This window comes from Myotis brandtii, unplaced genomic scaffold (genome assembly GCF_000412655.1).
Source record: "Myotis brandtii unplaced genomic scaffold, ASM41265v1 scaffold185, whole genome shotgun sequence".
NCBI classification, from domain to species: Eukaryota; Metazoa; Chordata; class Mammalia; order Chiroptera; family Vespertilionidae; genus Myotis; species Myotis brandtii.
Window position 1 is genome coordinate 5,494,529 of NW_005356870.1, and position 25,066 is coordinate 5,519,594.

A 25,066-nucleotide genomic window follows, 5' to 3' on the forward strand; every position below is an offset into this window, starting at 1 on the left:
CCGGCGGTGGCCGAGTTGGGCCACCACCTCACCGAGCTGGACATGAGCCACAACCGACTGACGGCCCTGGGCGCGGAGGTGGTGAGCGCCCTGCACGAGCTGCGCAAGCTGAACCTCAGCCACAACCAGCTGCCCGCCCTGCCCGCCCAGCTGGGCTCGCTGGCCCACCTGGAGGAGCTGGATGTCAGCTTTAACCGGCTGGCGCACCTGCCGGACTCCCTCTCCTGCCTCTGCCGCCTGCGCACCCTCGATGTGGACCACAATCAGCTCACCGCTTTTCCTGGGCAGCTGCTGCAGCTGGCTGCCCTGGAGGAGCTGGACGTGTCCAGTAACCGGCTCCGAGGCCTACCTGAGGGTATCAGTGCCCTGCGTGCCCTTAAAATCCTCTGGCTGAGTGGGGCCGAGCTTGGCACCCTGCCTGAGGGCTTCTGTGAGCTGGCCAGCCTGGAGAGCCTCATGCTAGACAACAACAGGCTGCAGGCTCTGCCCGCCCAGTTCAGCCATCTGCAGAGACTCAAAATGCTCAACCTCTCCTCCAACCTCTTTGAGGAGTTCCCTGCCGCGCTGCTGCCCCTGGCTGGCCTGGAGGAGCTCTACCTTAGTCGCAACCAGCTCACCTCAGTGCCATCCCTGATCTCAGGCCTGGGCCGGCTCCTCACCCTGTGGCTGGACAACAACCGGATCCGCTACCTGCCGGACTCCATTGTGGAGCTGACGGGCTTGGAGGAGCTAGTGCTGCAGGGCAACCAGATCGCTGTGCTGCCGGACAACTTTGGCCAGCTCTCCCGGGTGGGCCTGTGGAAGATCAAGGACAACCCACTGATCCAGCCGCCCTACGAGGTCTGTATGAAGGGGATCCCCTACATCGCAGCCTACCAGAAGGAGCTGGCCCACTCCCAGCCGGCAGTTCAGCCCCGCCTCAAGCTGCTCCTGATGGGCCATAAGGCTGCAGGGAAGACCTTGCTCCGGCACTGCCTCACTGAGGACAGAGTGGAGGCAAGTGAAGGAGGGGACAAGGAGAAGGGCTACTCACCTCCACCGCCGCCCGCGAGCAAGGGCATCGAGGTGACCAGTTGGACAGCCGATGCTTCCCGGGGCCTGCGGTTCATTGTGTACGACTTAGCCGGAGATGAAAGTTACGAGGTGATCCAGCCCTTCTTCCTCTCCCCAGGGGCCCTTTATGTGCTGGTGGTGAACTTGGCCACCTACGAGCCACGGCGATTTCCTACCACCGTGGGCTCCTTCTTGCATCGGGTGGGGGCCCGAGTGCCTCACGCGGTGGTGTGCATTGTGGGCACGCACGCAGACCTGTGTGGGGAGCGGGAGCTGGAGGAAAAGTGTCTGGACATCCACCGCCAGATCGCCCTGCAGGAGAAGCGCGATGCTGAGGGGCTGAGCCGCCTGGCCCAGGTGGTGGACGAGGCGCTGGCCCGCGACTTCGAGCTGCGCTCAGCCAGCCCCCATGCCGCGTACTATGGTGTTTCAGACAAGAACCTTCGGCGGCGCAAGGCCCACTTCCAGTACCTGCTCAACCACCGGCTGCAGATCCTCTCCCCGGTGCTGCCTGTGAGCTGCAGGGACCCCCGCCAGTTACAGCGCCTTCGGGACAAACTGCTTTCGGTAGCTGAGCACCGGGAAATCTTCCCCAACTTACACAGAGTCCTGCCCCGGTCCTGGCAGGTACTGGAGGAACTGCATTTCCAGCCCCCTCAGGCACAGCGGCTTTGGCTGAGCTGGTGGGACTCGGCACGCCTGGGCCTGCAGGCAGGTCTGACCGAGGACCGGCTGCAGAGCGCCCTGTCCTACCTGCACGAGAGCGGCAAGCTGCTCTACTTTGAGGACAGCCCAGCCCTCAAGGAACACGTCTTCCACAACCTCACCCGCCTCATTGACATCCTCAATGTCTTTTTCCAGAGGGATCCTTCCTTGTTGCTGCATAAGCTGCTCCTAGGGACCAACGGAGAGGGCGAGGGAGACGGGGAAAGCTCCCTCGTAATGGCACTGCCACCGCCCAGCCAGGACCTGCTCCCGGCCACCCAGCTCCATCATTACGTGGAGGGCTTTCTGCTTCACGGGCTCTTGCCGGCCCATGTCATTCGGTTGCTGCTTAAGCCTCACGTCCAGGCCCAGCAGGATTTGCAACTGCTGCTGGAGCTGCTGGAGAAGATGGGACTCTGCTACTGCCTCAATAAACCCAAGGGCAAGCCTCTGAATGGGTCCACGGCCTGGTACAAGTTCCCCTGCTACGTGCAGAACGAGGTGCCCCATGCAGAGGCCTGGATTAACGGGACCAACCTGGCCGGGCAGTCTTTTGTGGCTGAGCAGTTGCAGATTGAATATAGTTTTCCCTTTACCTTCCCACCTGGGTTGTTTGCACGCTACAGCGTCCAGATCAACAGCCACGTGGTGCAAAGGTCGGACGGGAAACTTCAGATCTTTGCATATCGAGGGAAAGTTCCTGTGGTGGTGAGCTACAGACCCGCCAAGGGGGTCCTGCAGCCAGATACTCTGTCCATCGCCAGCCATGCATCATTACCAAACATATGGACGGCATGGCAAGCCATAACCCCCTTGGTGGAAGAACTGAATGTCCTACTTCAGGAATGGCCTGGACTGCACTACACCGTGCACATTCTCTGTTCTAAGTGCCTTAAGAGAGGGTCGCCCAATCCACACGCTTTCCCGGGTAAGTGGAGAGAGGGATGTGCGTCTTCTGTGCTGTGTTTTGGAATGCATTTCTTTAGAAGATTTTTGTTTTTCCTTTGTAAGATGTTTAACCTCACAGGCTTCCCAGGAAAGCTCAAGGTAAATACAAGGCGGTTTGGGGACAAGCAAAAGGCAGTAAGTACATGAGCAATATGGCATACTGTCCCCAGTCTCATACTCTTGTACAAGAAAGATTCAGACTTCCCAAGTGGGTTTGAGTCAAAACATGTGGGTCTCCTTTATTCCCCTCTTCCCAATTGAGCCCGCCTTTCATGGGAGGAAATGTCAGGTAGCTGAACGGAAGATGGTGTTTGAGGTTAGTCTCTTGCTGAACCTGGGCTTTAATGCTTATTAGACACACCCGGAGGGTTTGAGATGCTCCGAGTTTGACATGTCATTGCCATTTTTTTTTTTTTTTTTTTTTTTTTTGGTTTAAATTCAGAGAGTGTCGTCATAAAGTAAAAAGTATAGCTCACTTTTCTTAAGAAATTCCAGAGAAGAATGTTTTGTAATCGGGTTTGGATTAGTGAAGACAGTGATACTGATATTCATGATGAATTAGTGAAAACAAAACTTTCAGTCTGTAATGCATGACTAACTCCTGGGATCACAGTTTCTCTCACCACACTCGTGGGCAGGAACCGAAGCCTACTGAGCTCTCTCGGGACTTTCCTCGGGTACTTCCTGGCAATTTGGTGCTTTACAGATGTTTTAAGGTGTTTTTTTGTTTGCTTGTTTTTTTGTGTTATAGAGTGGAGCTTCTTGGAAGTACTTTGTAAGAGATAGAAGAGACAAAATATTGCCAATAATTTTTTTCTCTTCTGGGAAATGTTTCCTTCCTTCCTTCCTCCCTCCCTTCCTTCCTTCCTTCCTTCCTTCCTTCCTTCCTTCCTTCCTTCCTTCCACCTACCTACCTACCTACCTATCTACCTGAACCATTGTAATGAATGGGAGAACCCAGGACAAGTTGTCTGGGACTTCTGATTCTGCTTAATTGGCATCCTGAGCGTTCAGTTTGGACTCTGTCCATTTCCCACATGTGAAGGCGTTCTTTGGAGCAATTCTTTAAACATCTCAGATATTTGTGGAGCACAGGCTTGGCTAACAACATTCCAAGTGTCCTGAGGACAAACCTAATGATAGTATCATTGCCAGTTTCTCCCCTCGGCCCCCCACCCCCAGAGCACATTGAGAGGTGATGAACTAGAAGACTGTACCACTGTGATCTTTGTCCTGGCTGATGCAGCTCGTCATAGTGTCGGGAAGGAACCAGACACCAATATTTCCGAAGGTAACATCTTCCCCTCGCCCTAGATCTAGGCTGAGTTTAATTCTTCAACTTGAAAAAAAGCCATCGTATTCAGTTACCTGTCAACTGAGCTGTCCATTCTGTATGATTATCTGGTGTCTTCTCACAGTCCGAGACTTGGTAGATGCTTCAGTTCGTTTTATGTTTGCCATTGTGTTTTCTTCCCGAAAGCAGATACTTCTCTATTGTCTAACTAAATTGAATGAAGTGGTTGAGAGTTACATATTCACAGAGTAGCTGATTGAAGGAGCTAACTAAAGCCAATTCTTAATCCAGATGGAACATTCATACAACTGAGGTTATTAGCAACAAAGGGAAAGGCATAGGTTATTGAACAAGTAAAGATCTGTGCAGAGGAATTCTAAGAACTTTGAGGAGTAAACAATGAGGCTGGAATTTTTGTCTTCTAACCTCAGCTGTTTATTTTTGGTAATAGTCAAAAATTCCACAACCAGGTCCATTCTCGTTATCATTTGGCCTATTTGCCAGTTAAAGGAGGCACACCTGGTTTGCCATCCAGGCTCTAAGGAAGAGATGATTTTTTTCTCAACAAAGAAATGGTTGAAAATTGTAAATTATCTTATATATTGAATAGGAATAAATTACCAGGTGTTTTGATAATATAGACTGTCTATTTCTATTTTATTTATGGGCAGAGAAATACATTATCTTTTTGTTTTGTTTCGAGTTCTATTCTAAAAGCAGAGGGCACAAAAGCTGATTTTAGTACATTACATTTAGAAATGTACTAAATCACATTTAGAAAAAGGTGATTATAGTACATTCATTACATTAAGACAACAAGGAAAAAATACATTTTCCTCTTTCATATTTTTCTGTGATAGCCATCATCTGCTAGTATTTGCCACATTTCCAAAAGATTTGGGAATGCCTTAGCCGGTTGCTGAGTGGTTAGAGCGACAGCCCGCAGTCTGAAGGGTTGTGGGTTCGATTCTGGTCAAGGGCAGATACCTCGATTGCAGGATTGATTCCCTGGTCGGGGCACATGAGGGATGTGTCTCTCTCACATCCATGTTTATCTCTCTCTGTCTCTCCCTCTCCCTTCCATTCTCTCTAGAAATCAGTGGAAAAAATATCCTCAGGTAAGGATTAAGAAAAAAAAAAGATTTGGGAAGAGCTAAAGTAATAAAAAATTAGAAGGTGATGTAGGAACAGAATTATAATGTTGGGTGTTCAATTGGTTAGGACAGTGGTCGGCAAACTTATTAGTCAACAGAGCCAAATATCAACAGTACAACGATTGAAATTTCTTTTGAGAGCCAAATTTTTTAAACTTAAACTATATAGGTAGGTACATTGTTATTAACTTAATTAGGGAACTCCTAAGCTGGCCTTTACTAAAAATGTCCTCACTCTGATTGAGGTACGTTCGCTGAGGTCGACCCCTTCCAACTCTCCCATCCACACTGGTCTTGTATACTTATTTCATCTATCTCCTTTTGTTCATCCTCTCTATATGTCCAAACCATCTCAACATATCTTTCTCAATCCTCGACACTACATCTTTCACTGCACAACGTTCCCTAAAATTAACTTAATAAACTTTACTTAAAGTTTTAAGTCTTGGTTAAACTATAGGTACATTGAATAAAACTTGATATCATACTTAATAATGATATTATTTATTGATAAAATTAAATTCGGATAGAGAGCTAGAAACATCAATGAGAGAGAACATCGATCAGCTGCCTCCTGCACACCCCCCACTGGGGATGTGCCTGCAACTAAGGTACATGCCCTTGACCGGAGTCGAACCTGGGACCCTTCAGTCTGCAGGCCGATGCTCCATCCACTGAGCCAAACCAGTCAGGGCTATTAAAATATATTTTACCTTGGCAGAAACCTTTGACTCTATTGGTAGCTTTTTGTCTTTTTAAAAAGTCATTTTGCTTTTAGAAACATTGAAAAAGTTGGTTACTTAGTTTTACATTTTATTAGTGCCAAGTACCCCTGTAAACTGGTAAATTTTTTTTTCATTGATTAAGTTATTACATGTAAACTGGTAATTTTGATATAATGTAAAAAAAAACACCTAGAATTTGAATTTTTTTTTCAGTTTTGGGACATTGTGAGTAAAAAGCAAATTACTGTCTTCCTTGATTTTATACAGAAGAAATGTAAAGTTGGATTAATAGTTTTAAACATTATTTTGTGAAAAGTCTGTGTTGGCCCTGTCATTGTCAATAGGTCATTAAATCCAGCCTACGCCGCATTAATGTAGTTGGCCTAGGGAAGTACAGTATTTCTCTTTTTTTATTTTGACTAATGAATGAAATGCCATGTTTTGGAAAACTCAGCTGATTACCTCTTGGTTTTAAAAGTTCTTTTTTTTTTAAAAAAAGATCTAATTATGTGGCCAGAGAGATTACTGATTTATCTCACTTAAGATAAATGGGTTGAGTGACAGGAAATTTGAATGAGGCCAGTAATGAGCCTAAAAGTCAGGTGTGGGATCCTTCCCCTGCTTTCTGCAGGCTCTGGCCGGACTGCCAGCGTCCAGCAGCCAGGCTTCCTTCCCCCTTACTTGTCTGGGTGTTCTGGAGTAAGTTTCTTCTTGTGCGATATTTATTTGTTCTGTTCTTTTTTTAAAAAAATTTTATTTCAGAGAGGGAGGGAAAGGGAGAGAGAGATAGAACATCAATGATGAGGAAGAATCATTCGCTGGCTGCCTCCTGCACTCCCCCCTCTAGTGACCAAGCCCACAACCCAGGCATGTGCACTGACCAGGAGTCGAACTGTTGACCTCCTGGTTCATAGGTCGATGCTCAACCACTGAGCCACACTGGCCAGGCATCCTCTGTTCTTTTCTACCAATATGGCAGAAAAGCTGAACACTCCTGAGGTTGGGTATGTGGATTATTGAGGCCAGGACATAGGCCTACAGCAAGATTCTAGTGCTTTGCTATTCCATTTAAGCAGTTGAATGAATGCTGTGTGTTTTTAAATTGAAAGAGTGCATCTTAATGAGTCGAACTTGGGTTCAGTGTAGTTTTTCACTAAACATCCTACTCTCCAGATTATTAAAGGTTATTTTTAAGGATAATTGGGAAGCAGCCCAAAGCAGGTAGACAGAGCATTGGTACATGGTCTTTAGATTTGGTTTCTTTCATTCGATAGTTAACTCGATGCCTTTGCACATCTCTGGTCAAGTCCCTTTTGCCTGAGTTCAAGTTCTCGCCCACTGTGTAGCTCTCCGAGGCACTCGGGCATTTTGCCCTGCTCTCCTGCTGTCTGTGTATGTGCCCTGATTGCTCTGTGATGAGGTTGTTCCCTTCTCTGAGCAGGAGACACGCCTGAGGCTTTGTGGCTTCTGTGAGCCTGTCAAATGTTGGCTGAATGACTCTTTGGTGGTTTGTGAGAAATGTCTTTTTTTTTTTTTTTGGATATTCACATGTTCTGTCAAACTCCTAGGTGGTACTGTAGTGATCATCTTGCTTCGTCCTCTGTCCCAACTCCCTCCCCCTGTGCCCCAGATGCCCCACGTGTTCCCATTGTCGCTGCTTTGCTGGTCTTTCCCTTGAATAGGCCCTTCATGTTGACCACTGAAGCAGAGCAAAGTTCTTGCCTTGTTATATCTCAGTTTTAGAGTTACTGGAATTTGAGCTGACCTAGTTGTTTGGATTGAATTAGTCACTGTTTTTAATTTCACAAAGGTTATTAAGTATCTTTGGAGTTTAGCTTTATTGATATTGATGCGTCTTGGCTTTTATTTTTGTGAAGTGTCCTCTTTGAACTCCCCTGGGCTTTGTTTCATATAAAAATTAAAACCTTAATCATGCAGTGGGAGAAACAAATACTGTGCCTGATAGAATTCAAAGGCTGGGCAGGCCTTCAGGAGTAAATTGCATCAAGTGGTGGCCGTCTCTTTAAATCGCAAGCCCATCCCTGCCCAGGCAGCGTAGATTTCCTAGAGAAAGTATTTTTTTCTTTGTTAACAGAGCTTTTGTACCCTACTCTGCCACCTGCTAGTCTTACTCCCAGTAAGCCTCACGTAACGCTTAGTTCTTACTCATTTACATCATTTTAACGCCTAAGACATTTCCAGTGTACCTCACAAGGTTGTTTTGGGGATTAGGTGAGAGCATGTGTTGAGAAAATGGTTATTCTCCGTGTGTTTGTAAGGAAGTGAAGGGATTCTGCTCCATGGTATGGGTGTGGGTGGGGGCAGGAGTGGGGCTGATAGTGGAGCGAACATTTTTATATTTTTGGTCGCTGTCTCCATCCACCCATGAACTCCCTTCTCGTCATAGGAGCCTGTTAGGATTAAGTACCTGACTATCCCTCCATTAGGGCCCAATTTACCTATTTATTTCTGATTTTAGAGAGAGGAAGGGGAGAGAGAGAGAGAGAAAGATATCGATGTCAGAAACATCCATGGGTTGCCTCCCGCACGTGCCCCAATCAGGGGTTGAGCCCATAACCTGGGTATGTGCCTGGACCGGGAATCGAAGCCAAGGTGCTTTGGTGTACAGGACGATGCTCTAACCACCTGAGCAACACTGGCAAGACTTGCCCTCCTCCCCCCGTTTTTTGTTTTTTGTTTTTTAATACCAGGAGGCAGGTGCCGCCCTCTTTTCTTGCCCTCTCTTGTCTCTGCAGCCTTGGCACTCCTGTGCGCTGGGTGGAGAGGAGAGCTGAGCTGCTTTGTGTTCTAGGCTCTGTGGAAAGCACACCAGGTGGGTCTGCTTGGGGGCAGGCCCGGCCAGGTCTGTGCTCCCTGGTTCAGCTGCTCTGATTGCAAAACCAGCTGCCGGTGGCGGTCAGGTTTCCCTTCCTTTGGGGGCTGCTTTCCTTCCCTTCATCGGGGGTGAGGAGGCCCCGTTTTGGCCTGCCATCCCCAGCCCTGCTTTTGCATTAATGAAGCTGACCCTCTGAGCCCCACTTGGCTCCTCATGTCTGGGCAGCCTATAGAAACCAGAGTGATTGACAGGCATCCCAGACAGCCACAGAACACGCATGATGACATGTCTTTGTTGAACCACGAAGACTCTCTCCCCTGTAAGTATGGCAGTTCTCCCCTACGGTTACATACTCTCTTCTCTGAGACCCGATGTTTCCTGTGCTGGCAGGTCACACTCCCTAGACCAGTGGTTCTCAACCTAATGCCACAACCCTTTAATACAGTTCCTCATGTTGTGGTGACCCCCAACCATAAAATTATTTTCATTGCTACTTCATAACTGTAATTTTGCTGCTGTTATGAATCGTAATATAAATATCTGATATGCAGGATGTATTTTCATTGTTACAAATTGAAAATAATTAAAGCATAGTGATTAATCACAAAAACAATATGTAATTATATATGTGTTTTCCGATGGTCTTAGGCGACCCCTGTGAAAGGGTCGTTTGACCCCCAATGGGGTCGCGACCCACAGGTTGAGAACCGCTGCCCTAGACAGTGCCTGGTGCAGAGCTGAGCAGGTGGGGAAGGGGCTCAAAGCGGATTGGTTATTTTTAAAGAACTCAAGAAATTCTGGTGTTTCTTAATCAATTCCTTGGCAAAGTGCTTTTTTTTAGGTTGTTTATGCTCTTTGTCTTAAAGTGTGCACTTTAAGGTAAGCATATAATTTTCCCACGTGACTTTTTTGGTACATATATTCCTGTCCTCTGTATCCAACTCCTAATTCTTTCAGGAAAGATGTGGTGGGGGAAAGAGCGGGCAAGGGGCAGCTATCAGGATGCAAAGCGAATGAAGGAAAGTGAGAAAATGTTTTCAAGCATTCAACGCCCAAAATACAGAAAGCCTTCTACCACCTGACCTGCCTTCTACCACCTGACCTGCCTTCTACCACCTGACCTGCCTTCTATCACCTGACCTGCCTTCTATCACCTGACCTGCCTTTTATCACCTGATGACCTGCCTACCACCTGACCTGCCTTCTACCACCTGACCTACCTTCTACCACCTGACCTTGCCTTCTACCACCTGACCTTGCCTTCTACCACCTGACCTTGCCTTCTCTTTCTTTAGGCAGTGAGCACTCCCCTCCCCCAAGCCTGCTGTTCCATAGCTCTTTCCAGCTAACCCCACCCCAACCCTGACATTGGCCTCTCAAAGAGGGAAACTGTAGACGGAGAGGAGGGTGGTGCGGGAAGATGTTCCTCATGGTGTGTACCAGCTGTTTTCTCTTCTCCCACGTGCCGTTGCTTTCGAAGATCCGGACAGAGTTAAGGTTGCTGGTTTGAGCTCATGGAAGCCCCTGGGAAAGTTGCCGCCTGTAATGAGTGCAGAGATGGTTCTATATGTGCTGTTTACGATGAATAACGACTCCCAGACACCATTGCCAGCAGGGCTGACTTACATGCAGAGGGAGAAGGGAACATTTGTAGTTATTTTCTATTTTTGGCACTGAGTGCTTGAAAACATTTTTTCATTTTCCTTCCTCAACATAGTCTCTTAGCTGAAAATACGGATTGTTACTTAGAGAGTAAATTAGTAAAAAAAACAAAACAAAACAAAAATCAAATGTTTATCTTTAGCGATAGGTTTACAGAAGGCAAAGACTGCAGAAGCAGAGAGAATGTTGGCGGGTGGAACTGGAGGAGGACAGAGGTCCCAGGGTCCTGGTGGGGGCTGGCGGTGGATTCCCATGGGTGCTGTGAGCCTGGAGGCTGTGTCACGGGCCTCAGGAAGGAACTCTACGCTCTAGACTGGCAGCCCCAGGCACCCAGGCTGTTCCAGCTGCTTCCTCTGCTTTTGCAAATCTGTGCAAAGGGCACTTGCGAGAAGGGCAAGGAGGAAGGGAGAACTGGAGCTGTGTCAGGACTGCTCTTCGGTTGTGTGTGCCTTTCGGTTCTGGGCGGAGTGGCTTGCTGAGTCCAAGCTGCTGCTCCTTCCTCTTCTTCCTCCTCCTCTTATGGGAATTCACATCACATCCGGGTAACCATTTGTAAGGAAGCAATTCCGTGGCATTTAGTGCATTCAGTGTTGTACAGCCACACCTTTAAGTCAAGTGCTTCTGGAGGCTAGGAGCAGATTCAGTTGCTGGCTTCCTGCCTGGGGGGAGTTGACTGGGAATTCTTTTGCACAGTTTTGAGACACGAAGGCATGGTGGAAGGAGAGAAGGGCTTTTTAGGCCAGGCCTTGAGATGCCACGCTGTTGAACATCTTTTAACCTGGCTGCAACCGACATCCTCTTACTCAGTGTTGATGAGAGGACAGAGGCCTGTCTGTGGCATTCCGGAGTTAATGGGGGACCGGCACGTAAAGAGCACAGAGAAGAACACACCTGAGTACTGTGCAATTCCTATCATCTGTGTGTGCTTTTTGCACTTAATTATTTTTTAATATATTTTATTGATTTTTTACAGAGGGGAAGGGAGAGGGACAGAGAGTTAGAAACATCAATGAGAGAGAAACATCGATCAGCTGCCTCCTGCACACCTCCTGCTGGGGATGTGCCCACAACCAAGGTGCATGCCCTTGACCAGAATCGAACCCGGGACCCTTCAGTCCGCAGGCTGACGCTCTATCCATTGAGCCAAACCGGTTAGGGCTGCACTTAATTTTTAAAAAAATATTTTTATTGATTTCAGAGAGAACATGGAGGGAGAGAGTTAGAAATATCAACGATGAGAGAGAATCATCGATAGGCTGCCTCCTCCATGCCCCCTATGGGGATCGAGCCAGCCACCCAGGCATGTGCCCTTGACTAGGACCCTTCAGTCCACAGGCCGACGCTCTTATCCACTGAGCCAAGCCAGCTAGGGCTTTTGTGAGTTTCTTTGAGCCAAACTGTCGACAATTGTCAGGAAGCAGAATCTCAATGGATTGGGATAATGCTCCCGAAATGGCGTTTTTAAAAAAATCTATTTTTGTACGTTACAATCAAAGGAGGAGATGTAGGTGGGTTACATGAAATCCACTGGTGATAGATTAGAGAGGTGGGAGAAAGCAAAGTGGGAAACCTCTGGGATTGGATAAAAAATAAAATGATAGACACTTCTTTTACTTAGGTGGGTACAGGATAGTTAACAGTCAACAATTAACATGGTAACACTAACAATAAAGGAATTTGTGGTATCTGTTGTGGCATTGGTTGTGCCCTGAGGAGTCCGGAAAAAAGAGAGGTTACAAGTTACCCTGACATTTCAATGATATGTTATCGTAGATGCAAAAAGACAATAAGCTCAGTTAAGGTAATGATTGACCTTGTCAGGGAAGATAAGGGCCTAGGACGTGACTACCCACCATAACTGTGTTTAGTTAAATTTTAATTTCAGACGTCCTTCGTGGTTACTTTAGGTCTTTGAGTTTGCAAGACCGCCATGCAGGCCTTCCCTGAGCTTGTCAGGTTAGCATGTGGCCCCTTTTGTCCACAATTACATGGCATTGGCCATGGGGAGCTGATCAGGGACTTTGGTGATGTAATTGTTGATTCTTGTATATATGGAATCTGACCACACACAGAGAAATTCACTTGCATGTTTGAGTAATTACTGGAAAAACTGGCTTTTGATTTTCTGGGGGAAAAATATGATCCTACTGAGAAAGACTGGCTACAGCTTTGAATTTGCTTGACTTAGGTGAGTAGGTGGAAAGTAATAACCCAGATCATTCTTTTCCATTGATTTTCAGTTCGGATCATTTGTTTGCAAGAAATCTCAGGCAGATCTCAAAATAGGCAGGATCCTGAGATAGGAAAATGCATGGTATCCGAAGATTTCTAAAAACTTCCAAAACTAATCAGCTTTTTGGGGTGATGGGGCAGGGTCGGGGGGAATGCCTCCTCTTTCAGAAGGCTTTACATTTCTCAGAGTTATTTATGGATTTGCTTTTGTATCGAGAGGGATTGAAGTCATCAGTGATTTCTGAACACCAAAGACTGCATGCACACTCACTCCAAAGGCAGTATAAATTAAATTGGATCCTGTCATCAGGAAAATATATGGCTGCTACTTATAGATTTCTTTGATGAAGGACGCATTGTTGAGATGGTTTTTCATTCTTAGCATATTAAATGTTGAGAGAATTAAAGAGTTAATTTTTCTTAGATCCTCCCCACTGCTAAAACGATGCATATAAATGAGATGCATATAAATGAATGTAGTATTAGTACATTGTTACGGTACTAGTGAATTTGGGTTAGGAGACCAAGCCTCCTTCCCTTCCTTTCTGTTTTTGAAAAGGGGGATTTAAAAAGGAAAAAAAATGGAGGAGGAAGAGATAATCAGAAAAGTGATATTTCTCCTAGGTACTGTTTGACTTATCACCTTTATTATAGTTTCAATAAGATTCTTATTTTTCACGCCATGGGGTTATTACTGTATTAATTATCACATCTGTCTGTCTAAGAGTGGAGGGTTGGGGGAAAATATGAGAGTCGGTGACTGTTGAGTTCTCATCATGTTCTAGACACAGCTAAGTGCTTCTTATGGGCGATCTCATTTAATCCTCCCAGCAACCCTAGGAGCTAGGATTATCATTGTCCTCATTTTCAGGTGGAGAAATTGAGGGTTAAAAAGTGAAGTCCCCAGAGTTGGAGTGCCCTGGGACTTTTGCCCAGACCTCTGCTCCTACCCACTGCCCTGCCCTGGGGTTGGGTTGCCCACTGCTTCCCAACATACACAAGCTCACCTCCTTCCCGCCTTTTTCCTAGATGTCCATTCTGTATCACTAAGTGCTGGGCACTGTGGTCCCTGCTGGGCACACAGGTCTGGTGATGGGTGGGAACTGCCCATATGGAGGTCCGGGGAGGCCATAGTCAGGTGCAGGGGAGCGGTGGGGGTCTCAGAGGGGCTTCTGAAAGGGCTGCCCGGCAGCTGAGTGTTGCAGGGTGATTTCCAGTTAACCGCATGGAGAAGAGGGGAAGGGTAATTCAAATTAGAATGGCATTTAAAAAGGCAGGCAGTTCAGCATGCTCTGCCTGGGAGTGGGCTTGTGTCCGTAATAGCATTTTAGCATTTAGCAATTGTAACAAGGAAGGGGCTTCTTTATTTAAGGTACATTTGTGGACTGGTAAAAGGTTGCCAGTGACCACTGGCGGCCCATAAGCTAGAGTTTTGGAAGCATTGTCCTAGCCTGTGCTTTTCCATCGGGCAGGCCTCTGTTGAGACCACGGAAGCGATTCACAGCTGGGAGAATGTAATTTAGTGTCAAATGATTTGTTCAGACTCACGTTCTAGTTATTGTTGGGCTGACAGCACACCTGTCCTCTAGGCCCATGTCTAAGGGTGCCGCTGGAGACTTCCTCCTCCGAGCCCGGGAGAAAAGGAGTGTTGGTTATCCTCACAGCCAGGTGGCCACATGCCTCTGTGATCCCTGGGAATGCATCCGAAAACATCGATTTTTCCTTCCTCTGAACCTCAACCATAACAGATCCTGGGATAAAGGCGAATTTGGCTACAAGACAGTTAGCACTTTATTGTGGACTAAGATTCACTGACTTTACCTTCTGTTATTTTTATGATACCACAGACTGCCTAGAATTACTGTTTTTTTATTAATTTTGCACTAGTGGAACGCCATGTTTTATGCATTTCATTAGGTTGCACACTACCTACCACAATAAGGGAGTGTTTTTCTTACATCTTTCATCATATCAACATTGGAGTTTGTCTTCCTTTGTCCCTCAATTTATCAAACTTCTACTTAAGTTACATTGTAATTGAAACCCTAGGAAGTGCAAGATAACTTTAAATTTTTACTTTATATTTTGTTTATCTTTATATTTTGGGGTGAAACATTTGGAATTTTGTGTTGCAGTTTAAAATGGAAGTATTATTTAAAAAATAAAAGAGAAGCATTATCACCGAGTGGTTAGTTGCAAGAGCTCTTGAGGGAGAATGCTGGGTTCACAAGTCACCACTTGTTAGCTTTGTGACTTTGGGCATCCTAATATTCTCTACTCATGTGGTGTCCTGAAGATTACGTTAATCCATGTAAAATGCTCAGAACAGTGTTTGACACATGGCAAGAGCTCAAGAGGCGTTAGAGGCTGCTGTCCCTACAATTATTCTGAAAGCCCAGGTTTATACTTCCATAGGGTGGGGCAGAAGGAGGTTTACAGTTGTGAGTTTTTGAAACAGTTTATTCTTATATTATTATTTACTAGAGGCCCGATGCACAAAAGTTCGTGCGAGAGTAGGCTTTCGTTCCCCCGGCTGCCGGCACAGGCTTCCCTCTGGGCCTGGGCTTCTCTCGTAGCCCCGGCTTTGTCCGGAAGGTCATCTGGTCTAATTAGCATATTATGCTTTTATTATTATAGATTAGTTATTGTATTCTTTTCCATATGAGCAAATGTAAACCTACTTTTGCCCCACCTTGTATTTGGAAATCTGGTATACATAATTTATTGTTTTTTTAACCTAAGCTGTCTCAAATATGGTTTTATGTTATTAGTATCTGCTCAGTAATTATAAATGCTTACAGAATAGTACATCAACGGATTTTTACCTTTGTTCTACCATTTGACATTTAAGTTGTTTCAGGTTTTTGTTGTTATGAGTGATTCTGTGATGAGCGTATCCTATATAATAAAAGGGTAATATGCAAATTGACCCTAACAGCGGAAGGACCAGAATGACCGCTCAACGGGTCACTATGAGGCGCACCGACCACCTCTGGGTCCCTTTCTTGGCCAGCAGGCTCCGATTGCCCGATGGCGGACGGGGAACCGGGGGTGGGTGGCAGGGGACGCGGGTGGCACCATTGTTTCAGGTTTTTGTTGTTATGAGTGATTCTGTGATGAGTGTATCCTCCTATATAATAAAAGGGTAATATGCAAATTGACCCTAACAGCGGAAGGACCAGAATGACCGCTCAACCGGTCACTATGAGGTGCACCGACTACCTCTGGGTCTCTTTCCCGGCCGGCAGGCTCCGATTGCCCGATGGCGGATGGGGAACTGGGGGTGGGTTTCAGGGGACGCAGGTGGCACCAGGCCAAGACCCCCGACCTGCCGGTCGCCCCACACACACAGGGCGACCAGCGACAGGGGTCGGGCCAGCGAGTGGGCAGGAACGGCCGACCTCTCGGTCCCTCCCCCTCCTCAGGCCAGCAGGCTCCAACCTCCCTCCCCCCTCGAGTGCATGAATTTTGTGTACCAGGCCTCTAGCATATATATAAAAGGCTAAGCTGACTTGTGCGTGCACGAAACATATAAAGCTCTCACTGGCACCACAATCGCACGCTTGTGTTTTGATCTGTCATTGTTGATCGTGAATTTGGTTGACATATCTGTTATAGAGAAAGGGCAAATAATGATATTAACCCTTTGAGTGCCAACCAATATCCTAGGAACTATGCTAAAATTGCCAAGGCATTTTTGCTGATTTTACAGCAGTTTAGGAAAAAAATTATGAATCGCAAGTAAATGAAGTTACATATTCAATATCTTCCACAAAATCGTCATCTTCACAGCAAGAATTGACATATTTAGCAATATCATCATCACTAATAAAAGCAGACTTAGAACTGGACACTATAGGAGGAGCGCGATAGTGCTCCTGGCACTTTTGGCTAAAGACAGGAGGAGCGTGATCGCGCTCCCTGGCACTCTAGGGGTTAAAATCGGTACCCCTTTCTGTTTGTTTAATTTGTAAAACCTTACCTTTCAGTGCACTATTTGGTAATCTTATCTATCTAGAATGTTCCTTTTAATGGCAATTGTAATTTCCCTGAGGGCTGGCACTCTTTGGTAGGACCCTTAGCTGCCAATGAAGCTCAACCCACTTTTCTGTCTGACCATATCTGGCTAAAAATGAGGTGCAACCCACCTTCCTTTCTGGCCACATTTTGAGGCCCCCGACCTGATGGTGAATCACACACACATATATGTATATATATCATAATTTACAAATGGATGCACTGCTTAGTTAGTCCTATAGTGACAGGCCTTTGATTCTTTCAAGATTCTTTTACAGATTTTAAGCTGAGCAAGCTCTCCACTTTCCAGAATTTTGAGAAACAACCTTATTTCCTTCAGGGTTGATAATCCCTCCTTGTGCTTAGAACACTGTTGCGGTGCAATTAGAAAAAGACAAATGACTGAGTCAAAATGGTGGGACTTAAAAAAGGGCTTTGGAGTTATAATAAAGCTTACCTTTGTGGTTTAAAAGAAGAGTAATCTTTGTAATTGGCTTTTGTGATGCATATTGGAATACCACTGTTTTCAGCATAATTATTCATTTCACAGCTTAATTCATCCATTATAACATGATGTAATGTTTAGACACAGCAATAATTACAAATCTTACATGCCTGCAAACAAATGTACTGCTGATTACAACAAGACAGTGGCAGATAGACGAATGTGGTGTCGGGGTGAGAAATTAGTGGAAAAGAATTGATAATGAGCTGTGTTTCACTGACTGCAAACCTTGCTTCTGCCTTTCGGCCCTGGGGAAACCCCCTGAGCCGGTGGGGGTGGCTTTTTCTCCTTCTGCCCTACAGCCAGCCTTCAGAGTCCACACCATTGTGTTTCTAGACTCCAGCTTGGGGAGTTCTGCTCAGGAAATGTGCCTTGGGTGGATCCTGGTATCAGTAGTGGTTCAAAATTTAAGAGATCATCCGCACCATTTGCTCTTCAGTGAGTATAATGAATAAAGAATGGGTCTAGCTCGGCTGACATGGCTCAGTGGTTGAGCACCGACCTGTGAACCAGGAGATGACGGTCAGAGCATATACCTGGGTTCTGGGCTCAGTCCCCTAGTAGGGGGCGTGTAGAAGGCAGCCAATAATTGATTCTCTCTCATCATTGATGTTTTTCTCTCTCTTTCTCCCTCTCCTTTCCTCTCTGAAATCAATAAAAATATATTTTTTAAAAAAAGGATGGGTCTAACCCAGTCCACTAAAATGTGTTTGACTTGCAAAAAAAAAGTAAACAATCAAATCCTGTTAGAGTGGCTTTTGTGTTTAAAATATGTTATTCAGAGCTAACAAAATCACCCATCAGGTTCTTGGAGAAAGAGAATGACACACAAAGCCTCCATCTCATACTAAGTGTCCAAATCAATGCAGACGGCGAGGAGGAAAGCACAAGCCACATTTTCCGAACGTGTTATTGAGAATTTGTATTCATTCTGGGCTTCTCTTCACTCACCTCGGCCACACTTCCGCACAGCATGGCTGCGGTGCCCTGGATTCAGGAGGCTCCTTGCTTATAAATTGCGTGGGAAAGAACTACAGAGAGAAATGTGAATTTTCCAGAACGCTGTGATGCCCAGAACAGCCCACTGGTCTGCTGAGAGCCGGGCCGTTTTGTGCGCAGGGCACAGTAACAAAAACGGCACGCACAGCCCCGTGGGCTGCATCCGTCCCCTTCGCTGACCCCGCTCGCTCCCAGATGGCCGGCCCTGGCTGTGCCCCTCTAGGTTGGGGCAGGTGTTTCTTTTGAGTTTTCTCTTTTATTAAGCCTCTGTGCCTGTGTGTGCCTTTTCTTCTCCCCTAGAAAAACACACACGTGCACTCCCTCCGGTCCCTCCCCTGTCATGTGCATTCTTTCTGGTTGCAACAGCATTTCCATCTCCTTTTCTTGGTGTGGGCAAAAGGAAAATGCGCTTGTCTTCTGCTTGATCATTTCAGGAATTGGCATTTGAGACGGTTGGGCCCAGCTTTTTTGCAGCCAGACAGAGCTCCTTAGGGCTGTGCTAGCCTCTTGGCCGCTTCTTGAAGACTGTTTCTGCCCTCCGAGCCTTGTCTGTGTGACATGGGGCAGCGAGAGAAGACCCAGCTCGCCCTGTGTGGCTTAGTAGTTGAGCGTCAACCCATGAACCAGGAGGTCAGGGCATATGCCTGGGTTGCTGGGTTGCTGTCTTGATCCCCCCCGGTAGGGGGCATGTAGGAGGCAACCCATACTTGATTCTCTTTTACCATTGATATTTCTATCTCTCCCTTCCTCTCTCTGAAATCAATAAAAACATATTTTAAAAAAGAGGGAGAGAGAAGCTGACCCACATAGCAGGGATGGTTGCATCTGGTCGATTAGCAGGGCTGTTAAAATTCTGTCCCTGAGCCAAAAACACAGGTACTGTTTCCAGGAAGTGATGAAGTGCCCTGTAGCCGGCCCCAGGTGTTCACAGGAAGGTCGGAATACACCCGCTGTCCCTTGTTACAGCTCATAAATCTCCTGACTTATGGTGCCATTTGTGACTCAAGGCACATTAGTTAACTCACGCAGGGGTGGGTGAAGGGGGGAGGGGAGGATTTGTATTGAAGGCAGAGCCAGTGTAAAACCGGGGGGAAGCGTCACGTTGCTCTTTGTTAGAAAAGAATCCTGTGTCTTTAGTTGCAGACATATACTTGCTTTTGAAGGATCTGGTGGTGTGTTGGTGGCTTTGTTCTCAGCCGAGCTCAGACACGCTCTGGCCTTCTAGGGACGCAGGCGCAGGAGTCACGCAGATAAGTGTATAATGCTTGGAATCCGAGTGTGTCACTTCGGATTGTCACATACGAGTAACTTCCCACTTCCTCCTCCCCACCTTCACCCCAAGGAGTCCAGTATTTTTCTCTGGAGGGGGACAGAGGACAGATGTCCTCTAGACCAGCAGTCGCCAACTGGTGGTCCGCGGGGTCCGAAAGGTTGGCGGCCGCTGCTGTGGACAGAGATGAACACTGCGGGGAAGCCTTCTGCGAGCCGCTTAACCAGCATCAATCAGATAAAGCGGCCTTACACCTTTTGTCTCTGAGATCCAGTGGGTTAGGGCATCAAGAAGCTTGGCCCCTGTTTCCTCATCTGTAAACAAAGGGAATCGTTCTAACAGCTCCTACACCAGTGATGGCGAACCTATGACACACGTGTCAGAGGTGACACGCAAACTCATTTTTTTGGTTGATTTTTCTTTGTTAAATGGCATTTAAATATATAAAATAAATATCATGTTTTACTATGGTTGCAAATATCAAAAAATTTCTATATGTGACACGGCACCAGAGTTAAGTTAGGGTTTTTCAAAATGCTGACACGCCGAGCTCAAAAGGTTCGCCATCACTGTCCTACGCCTTTGCCCCTGCTGCCAGCCGCCTCAGACGATGTGAGGATTAGCTGAAGGAAGGAGTTCCAGAGTAGTTTTCGCCGTATGTTTAATAAATGGTGGCTCTGACCACCAGGATCCCTGTTTACAGGTGAGGATCACTGAGGCTCAGGGGGGCTGAGTAACTTGGCCTGGGCACCAGGGCACGTGGCAGGGCCCAGGCTACCCACTCCGGAACCTGCGCTCTCTGCCACCACCCTGTATATAATGCCTCTTGGGAAAATGATAGCTTTCATCTGTCAAACATGGGTGGTCGGTTGAATGAAAAACAAAATAGTATGAGTGCAAGGCACGGGTTGTTTAACTCTGTGTACACATTAACTGGAAACCTGCAATGACGGGCATTGGGAAGGTCATGGAGAGTCGTGGCGACCAGGCCCCGGTCCCCGGAAACTGCAGTCCAGGGAGGGGAGCAAGCAGTAGACATAGAGTTGCAGGGCTGGGTAGTAAATGCTGGGATGAAAAGATCTTCAGGAGCCAAGAGAGGCCCAAGGAAGGGAGCCCTCGGAGCCAGGTGGGTGGGGTTGGAGGCATAGGAGCAGGTCTCCAGCAAAGCGAAGGTGATGCTGGGGGCCTCTCTGCAAACCACCAGAGCCATCGAACTTCGATGCAGTCAGGGTCGGGGGAGGAGGGTCGTGCCAGTTACTGGGAATCAGCCATTTCCCTTGTAGGTGCACATTCCTTGTAAATATTTTTTTAGCCTATCTAATCTGTCAGCTAACTTTTTTCCCCACTAGAACAGAACTCTTGGCAGCTTGATATAAAGCTAAAGTATTTTTTTGATTTGATGATTTGTTTCCTCTTGGGTGAGGGGGAAATATTGGAGGGTCAAGTGGCGAAATGTCAAATTTACAATATTTACGAACACTCAGGACAGCAGCATGGACCATGGCCTTGGATGGAATGTGAGTGGAGTCAGGGGGGCTACCCTGGGCTAATTCAGACCACACTGCACAGGACACATGCCCCTGGGCAGGTCCTTGGGGATGGAGGAGGCACTCCAGGTGCTGAGGCGAGGCAGTCCTGGGCCTCTCTGCCTGGCTGCGAGATCTCAGATGTGCCAGGTGACCTTTCTGGGTTTCAGAGTCCTCATCTGTGAGGCGGAAAGTGTGTCTCTTTGATTTGAGCGTGTGGGATGAGTTTTAACCGCAGTGGGAAGAAAACGGGGGCTCTTATTTTAAAACAAAGCAGAAGTGATTTGATAAGAGCAATTCCAACAGGGCTGATATATATTGCCTGCTGCCTTAATTGGTTTGTTAGGGTTGCTTAGCCACCACCCTATGATGGATACCAAGTGAATTCTAGCAGATTTGTAGTGTCAGGTTTGTAAGTAATGTCATTTGCAGATAATAAAGTTCCCAATTTGTTCTTAAATTTGGAAGGGTCGTGCGGAAGAAATAAGAGACTTTATGAATATCTAGTAACCTCTCACCACTTTAAAATATTGAAAGGATAACTGATGCTGATGGCAGCTTGCTTTGCATCATGAATTATGCATGCGGTGTGCCCTGGAGTTCTTCATGGCTGTGCATATTGAGTCATCTTTTGTTCTCGCTTATTTTCAGTGGTGGTGCTGGTAAAAGAAGAGGTCACAGCCAGTCTGTTAAAGAAATCTGTTTGGTGTAAGACGATCTTCTTTTGCTGTTCATTCTATTCTGTTAGTGGCTTTTGTTTGTGCTTGGTTTATTCATTATCAAATTGGTCCTCGGTAGGGCGGGGCTGGGGGACTGTGGGAGGAGATGCCCTGGGATGTTCACAGCTGAGGTTTGGTCTGAGGACCCAGCAGAAAGCGGGCACACCTCTCCTGGCTCCTTGCAGCTGTAAAGCAGTTCTGTACTTGCCCCGTCCTCTTCCTTCCTGCTCCCTCTACATCTTCAAGGCAGTGGCCCCCATGCAGATCTTCAGGCTCCGAGTAAAAGCAGTTTAAGCCTTAACTACTTTTTAACCTCGTAATGAGAAAATAAAATGGAATAAGTTACTAAGAACACGCCCATGATCTTTTCTCCCACCGATTTCCTCTAGCCTCTCGCTGCAATTAGAGGACTGAAAACTGTGCAACGCAGCGGAGAATGAGGGTGTGCTCTTTGCCCCCTTCTCCCCTCCCCTAAAGAGTCCGTTGGGAACTGCGTTAGGACATCATAGGTCTTATTTAAGTTTCGTACATGAAGTCATGATGACTCTCAGTGGAAACCACTTGTAACGCTGCTTAGTTTGGTCCTTTAAAGCAGTGCTTATGTCTACAGTGACGGCGACGGCCTGCTCTGTGGGGAGGAGCCTCCCGGGCAGGTGTCCGCCTGGCTCATCTGGATTAATTAGAAAGGGCTTCCCAGGGATTGCACTGCGGGTTGCTGAGCTCTCATCTTCCTAGGAGGGTCATTTGTGGGATGATCAGAGGTAGGGATCCCAGCAGTTGGGCGTGGCTCTGCATGGAGGGGAATCCACCTGTTATGAAGTCCACGTCTACGGAGGGCAGCTTCCCCCGTCAGAGTTCCAGCTCCCAGGCTGTTGAAAAATGTGGGGGCTGCCTTCTCAGTGGTTAGGATGGTTTTAGCTCATACGAGGTGAAAAGAAGCTTTGCAAGAAACATCACTTAACTTAGTTTGTCTCTATTATTAGCTAAGAGCACTGCACAGTGCTCATGCAGTACAGAGAAATAGAATAGCATTTAGAGTTAATGCACAGGAGGCCAGTAGGGTATTTATTCGCGAATCCTGTCTTCGTTCAGCAGGGATTGACTCAAACCTTCCAGCACGGCGTGGGCTCGGGCGCCAGGGGAGGGTCAGCAGGAATCTCCCCCAGAGCCTGTTCTCGGGGACCTTGGTCCAGAAAGGGAGCTGAGGCTTGTGCGCAGCTGCAGTGCATTGAGAAATGAATTTAGACAAACACCACGGGAGTTCAGAGGAAAGAGAGGCTCCTTCCAGCTGAGTGGGTCTTGGAGGAGCTAGAGTTCCGTTTATTATGGTGGGAAAGGCAGGCTGCGAATGAAGGAAGTTACAAATGGCCTTTTCTTGTAGAGCCAACATCAAATCCCTGGGCTTTTGCCCGGCCCGGGTGGCTCAGGTCCCATGCACCCAGAGGTCTCAGGTTTGATTTCCAGTCAGGGCACATGCCCAGGTTGCAGGCTTGATCCCCAGTAGGGGGCGTGCAGGCCAATGGATGTTTCTCTCTCATCTATGTTTCTCCCTCTCACCCCCTCCTTTCCTCTCTCTCTAAAATCAATAAAAAACAGCAAAATATTTTTTTTAATCCCTGGGTTTTTAACTTGTTAACTAAAAAAGTGCAGTACAGTGATTCACAGTTTTGAATTACCATGAGCTCATTAGGCACACTAAGAGATTAACAGTAATCACTAATGATAAAATAGAACAATTACAACAATACATTGCAATAAAATTTATGTGTATGTGCTCTCCCCCCCTCCCTTAAAATGTCTTAATGTACTGTACTCACTTTTTCGCTTAAAGACTTACCCAGATTGCCAGCATCACTACTGTTACACTTTTGGGCCGTTATTAAGTAAAACAGGAGTGACTTGAACACAAGCACTGTGATAACGAGACCACAACTAAGTAACTAATGTGTGGGGAGTGTATTCAGCGCGGATTCTCTGGACAAAGGGATGGTTCATGTCCCACGTGGGATGGAGCAGGATGCCCTGAGATGTCATCATGCTCCTCAGAATGTTAATACTTATGAATTGTTCATTTCTGGAATTTTCCATTTAATATTTTCAGACCACGATGAACTGCGATAGGCAAGTAAAACTATAGAAAGCGATACTGCAGATGTCGGGGAGGGAGGCTTCTGTACACATATGTATGTTTTTATTTATACACTAGAGGCCCGATGCACGAAATTCATGCAAGAGTAGGCCTTCCTTCCCCAGGCTGCCGGCACCGGCTTCCCTCTGGCACCTGGGACCCCGGGCTTCGTCCTTCCGGTCTAATTAGCATATTACACTTTTATTATTATAGATTACTTACTATTAAATGTGGTTGAGATGACTGGACCAGTTGTGGCTGGATAAAAGAGAAGAAAGTACCTAAGTCCAGAAAGTTCACATGCAGTATTTATTTCAAGGCAGAAATAGTTGGCATATTTTGGCTTGGAAGATACCTTGCTATATAGAGTCAGAGATCCAATAGGGATATTGTTAGAAGCAAACCTGTCCTATATTGGGTTGACTGTTTAATAGTTAAACAGTAGGGCCATATCTGGAATTTACTTGTTAATCTTTTATGAACTTTCTGCCTAAACCCTTATTTCCTTGAATTAAAACAGTTTTGTGTGTGTGTATGTGTGTGTGTTTCTGCTTTAATGGACTGAGTTTATTTTGGGACTTGTACAAATTATTTTAATTTTTTTTAGAATTTGGTGGTGCTTTCAAAATGTTTTCTTCTGCACTGCCTCTAAAACAAAATTATAGACAAGTTGATGTTTCTTTGATATATTGAAGCTGTAAAAGTGTCTTCACTTTTCTGACTTGTAAAAGGATCTTATTTTGAGTAAGTTTTAATGTTGGGCCTTGAAAGATGGGAATTTGAGTATACTTACTTGTTTCTCTTTATCACTTGGAGGTTCACCTTGGCTGTTAGGGAAAATCTATAAACAAAACCATGTGGCTGCAGTTCCCCAGGTGCAGTCATCAACTAACGAATGCCCATCAGGGAATCTGGCTCATAGGATTGAAACGTCCTGGACGCCATCCATTAACGTATCAGTTTATCGGACATGTGGGATGTCTGCTAAATGCCATAATGGTCCTCAGTGCCGGGGATGCAGAGATGGATAGGCTAGGAAGGGAAGACCAGTTTTATTTTTTTATACTGGGAAATTGAGACCTTGTAAGACAGTAAAATACTACTCAGCTAATTATCCCATTTGAGTCTTCAAATTGTTGTCTTTGACATGAAATATGTCCTTGGTTTCTCCCTGTGGGTCCCAAAGTCTTACCGAATGCACTTGGCAATATTGGGTCGTGCCCTCTTTTTCGTGGTCTAAGGCAATCCTAGCAGAAAATAGGCACTTACCACCTATTTCTTAGCTTCCTTGCC

The 25,066-nt window shown here is 46.4% G+C and overlaps 1 protein-coding gene across 1 annotated transcript in view; it reads left to right on the forward strand.

Moving 5' to 3' along the window:
* MFHAS1 (malignant fibrous histiocytoma amplified sequence 1) overlaps nucleotides 1-25,066 on the forward strand; it is a gene marked incomplete at its 5' end in the record, with an annotated part of 74,313 nt that continues 49,247 nt past the window's right edge. Inside the window, one exon of the mRNA XM_005864091.2 lies at nucleotides 1-2,686. Coding sequence (XP_005864153.1) covers nucleotides 1-2,686 — 2,686 coding nt within the window. The remainder of the gene's footprint in view (nucleotides 2,687-25,066) is intronic.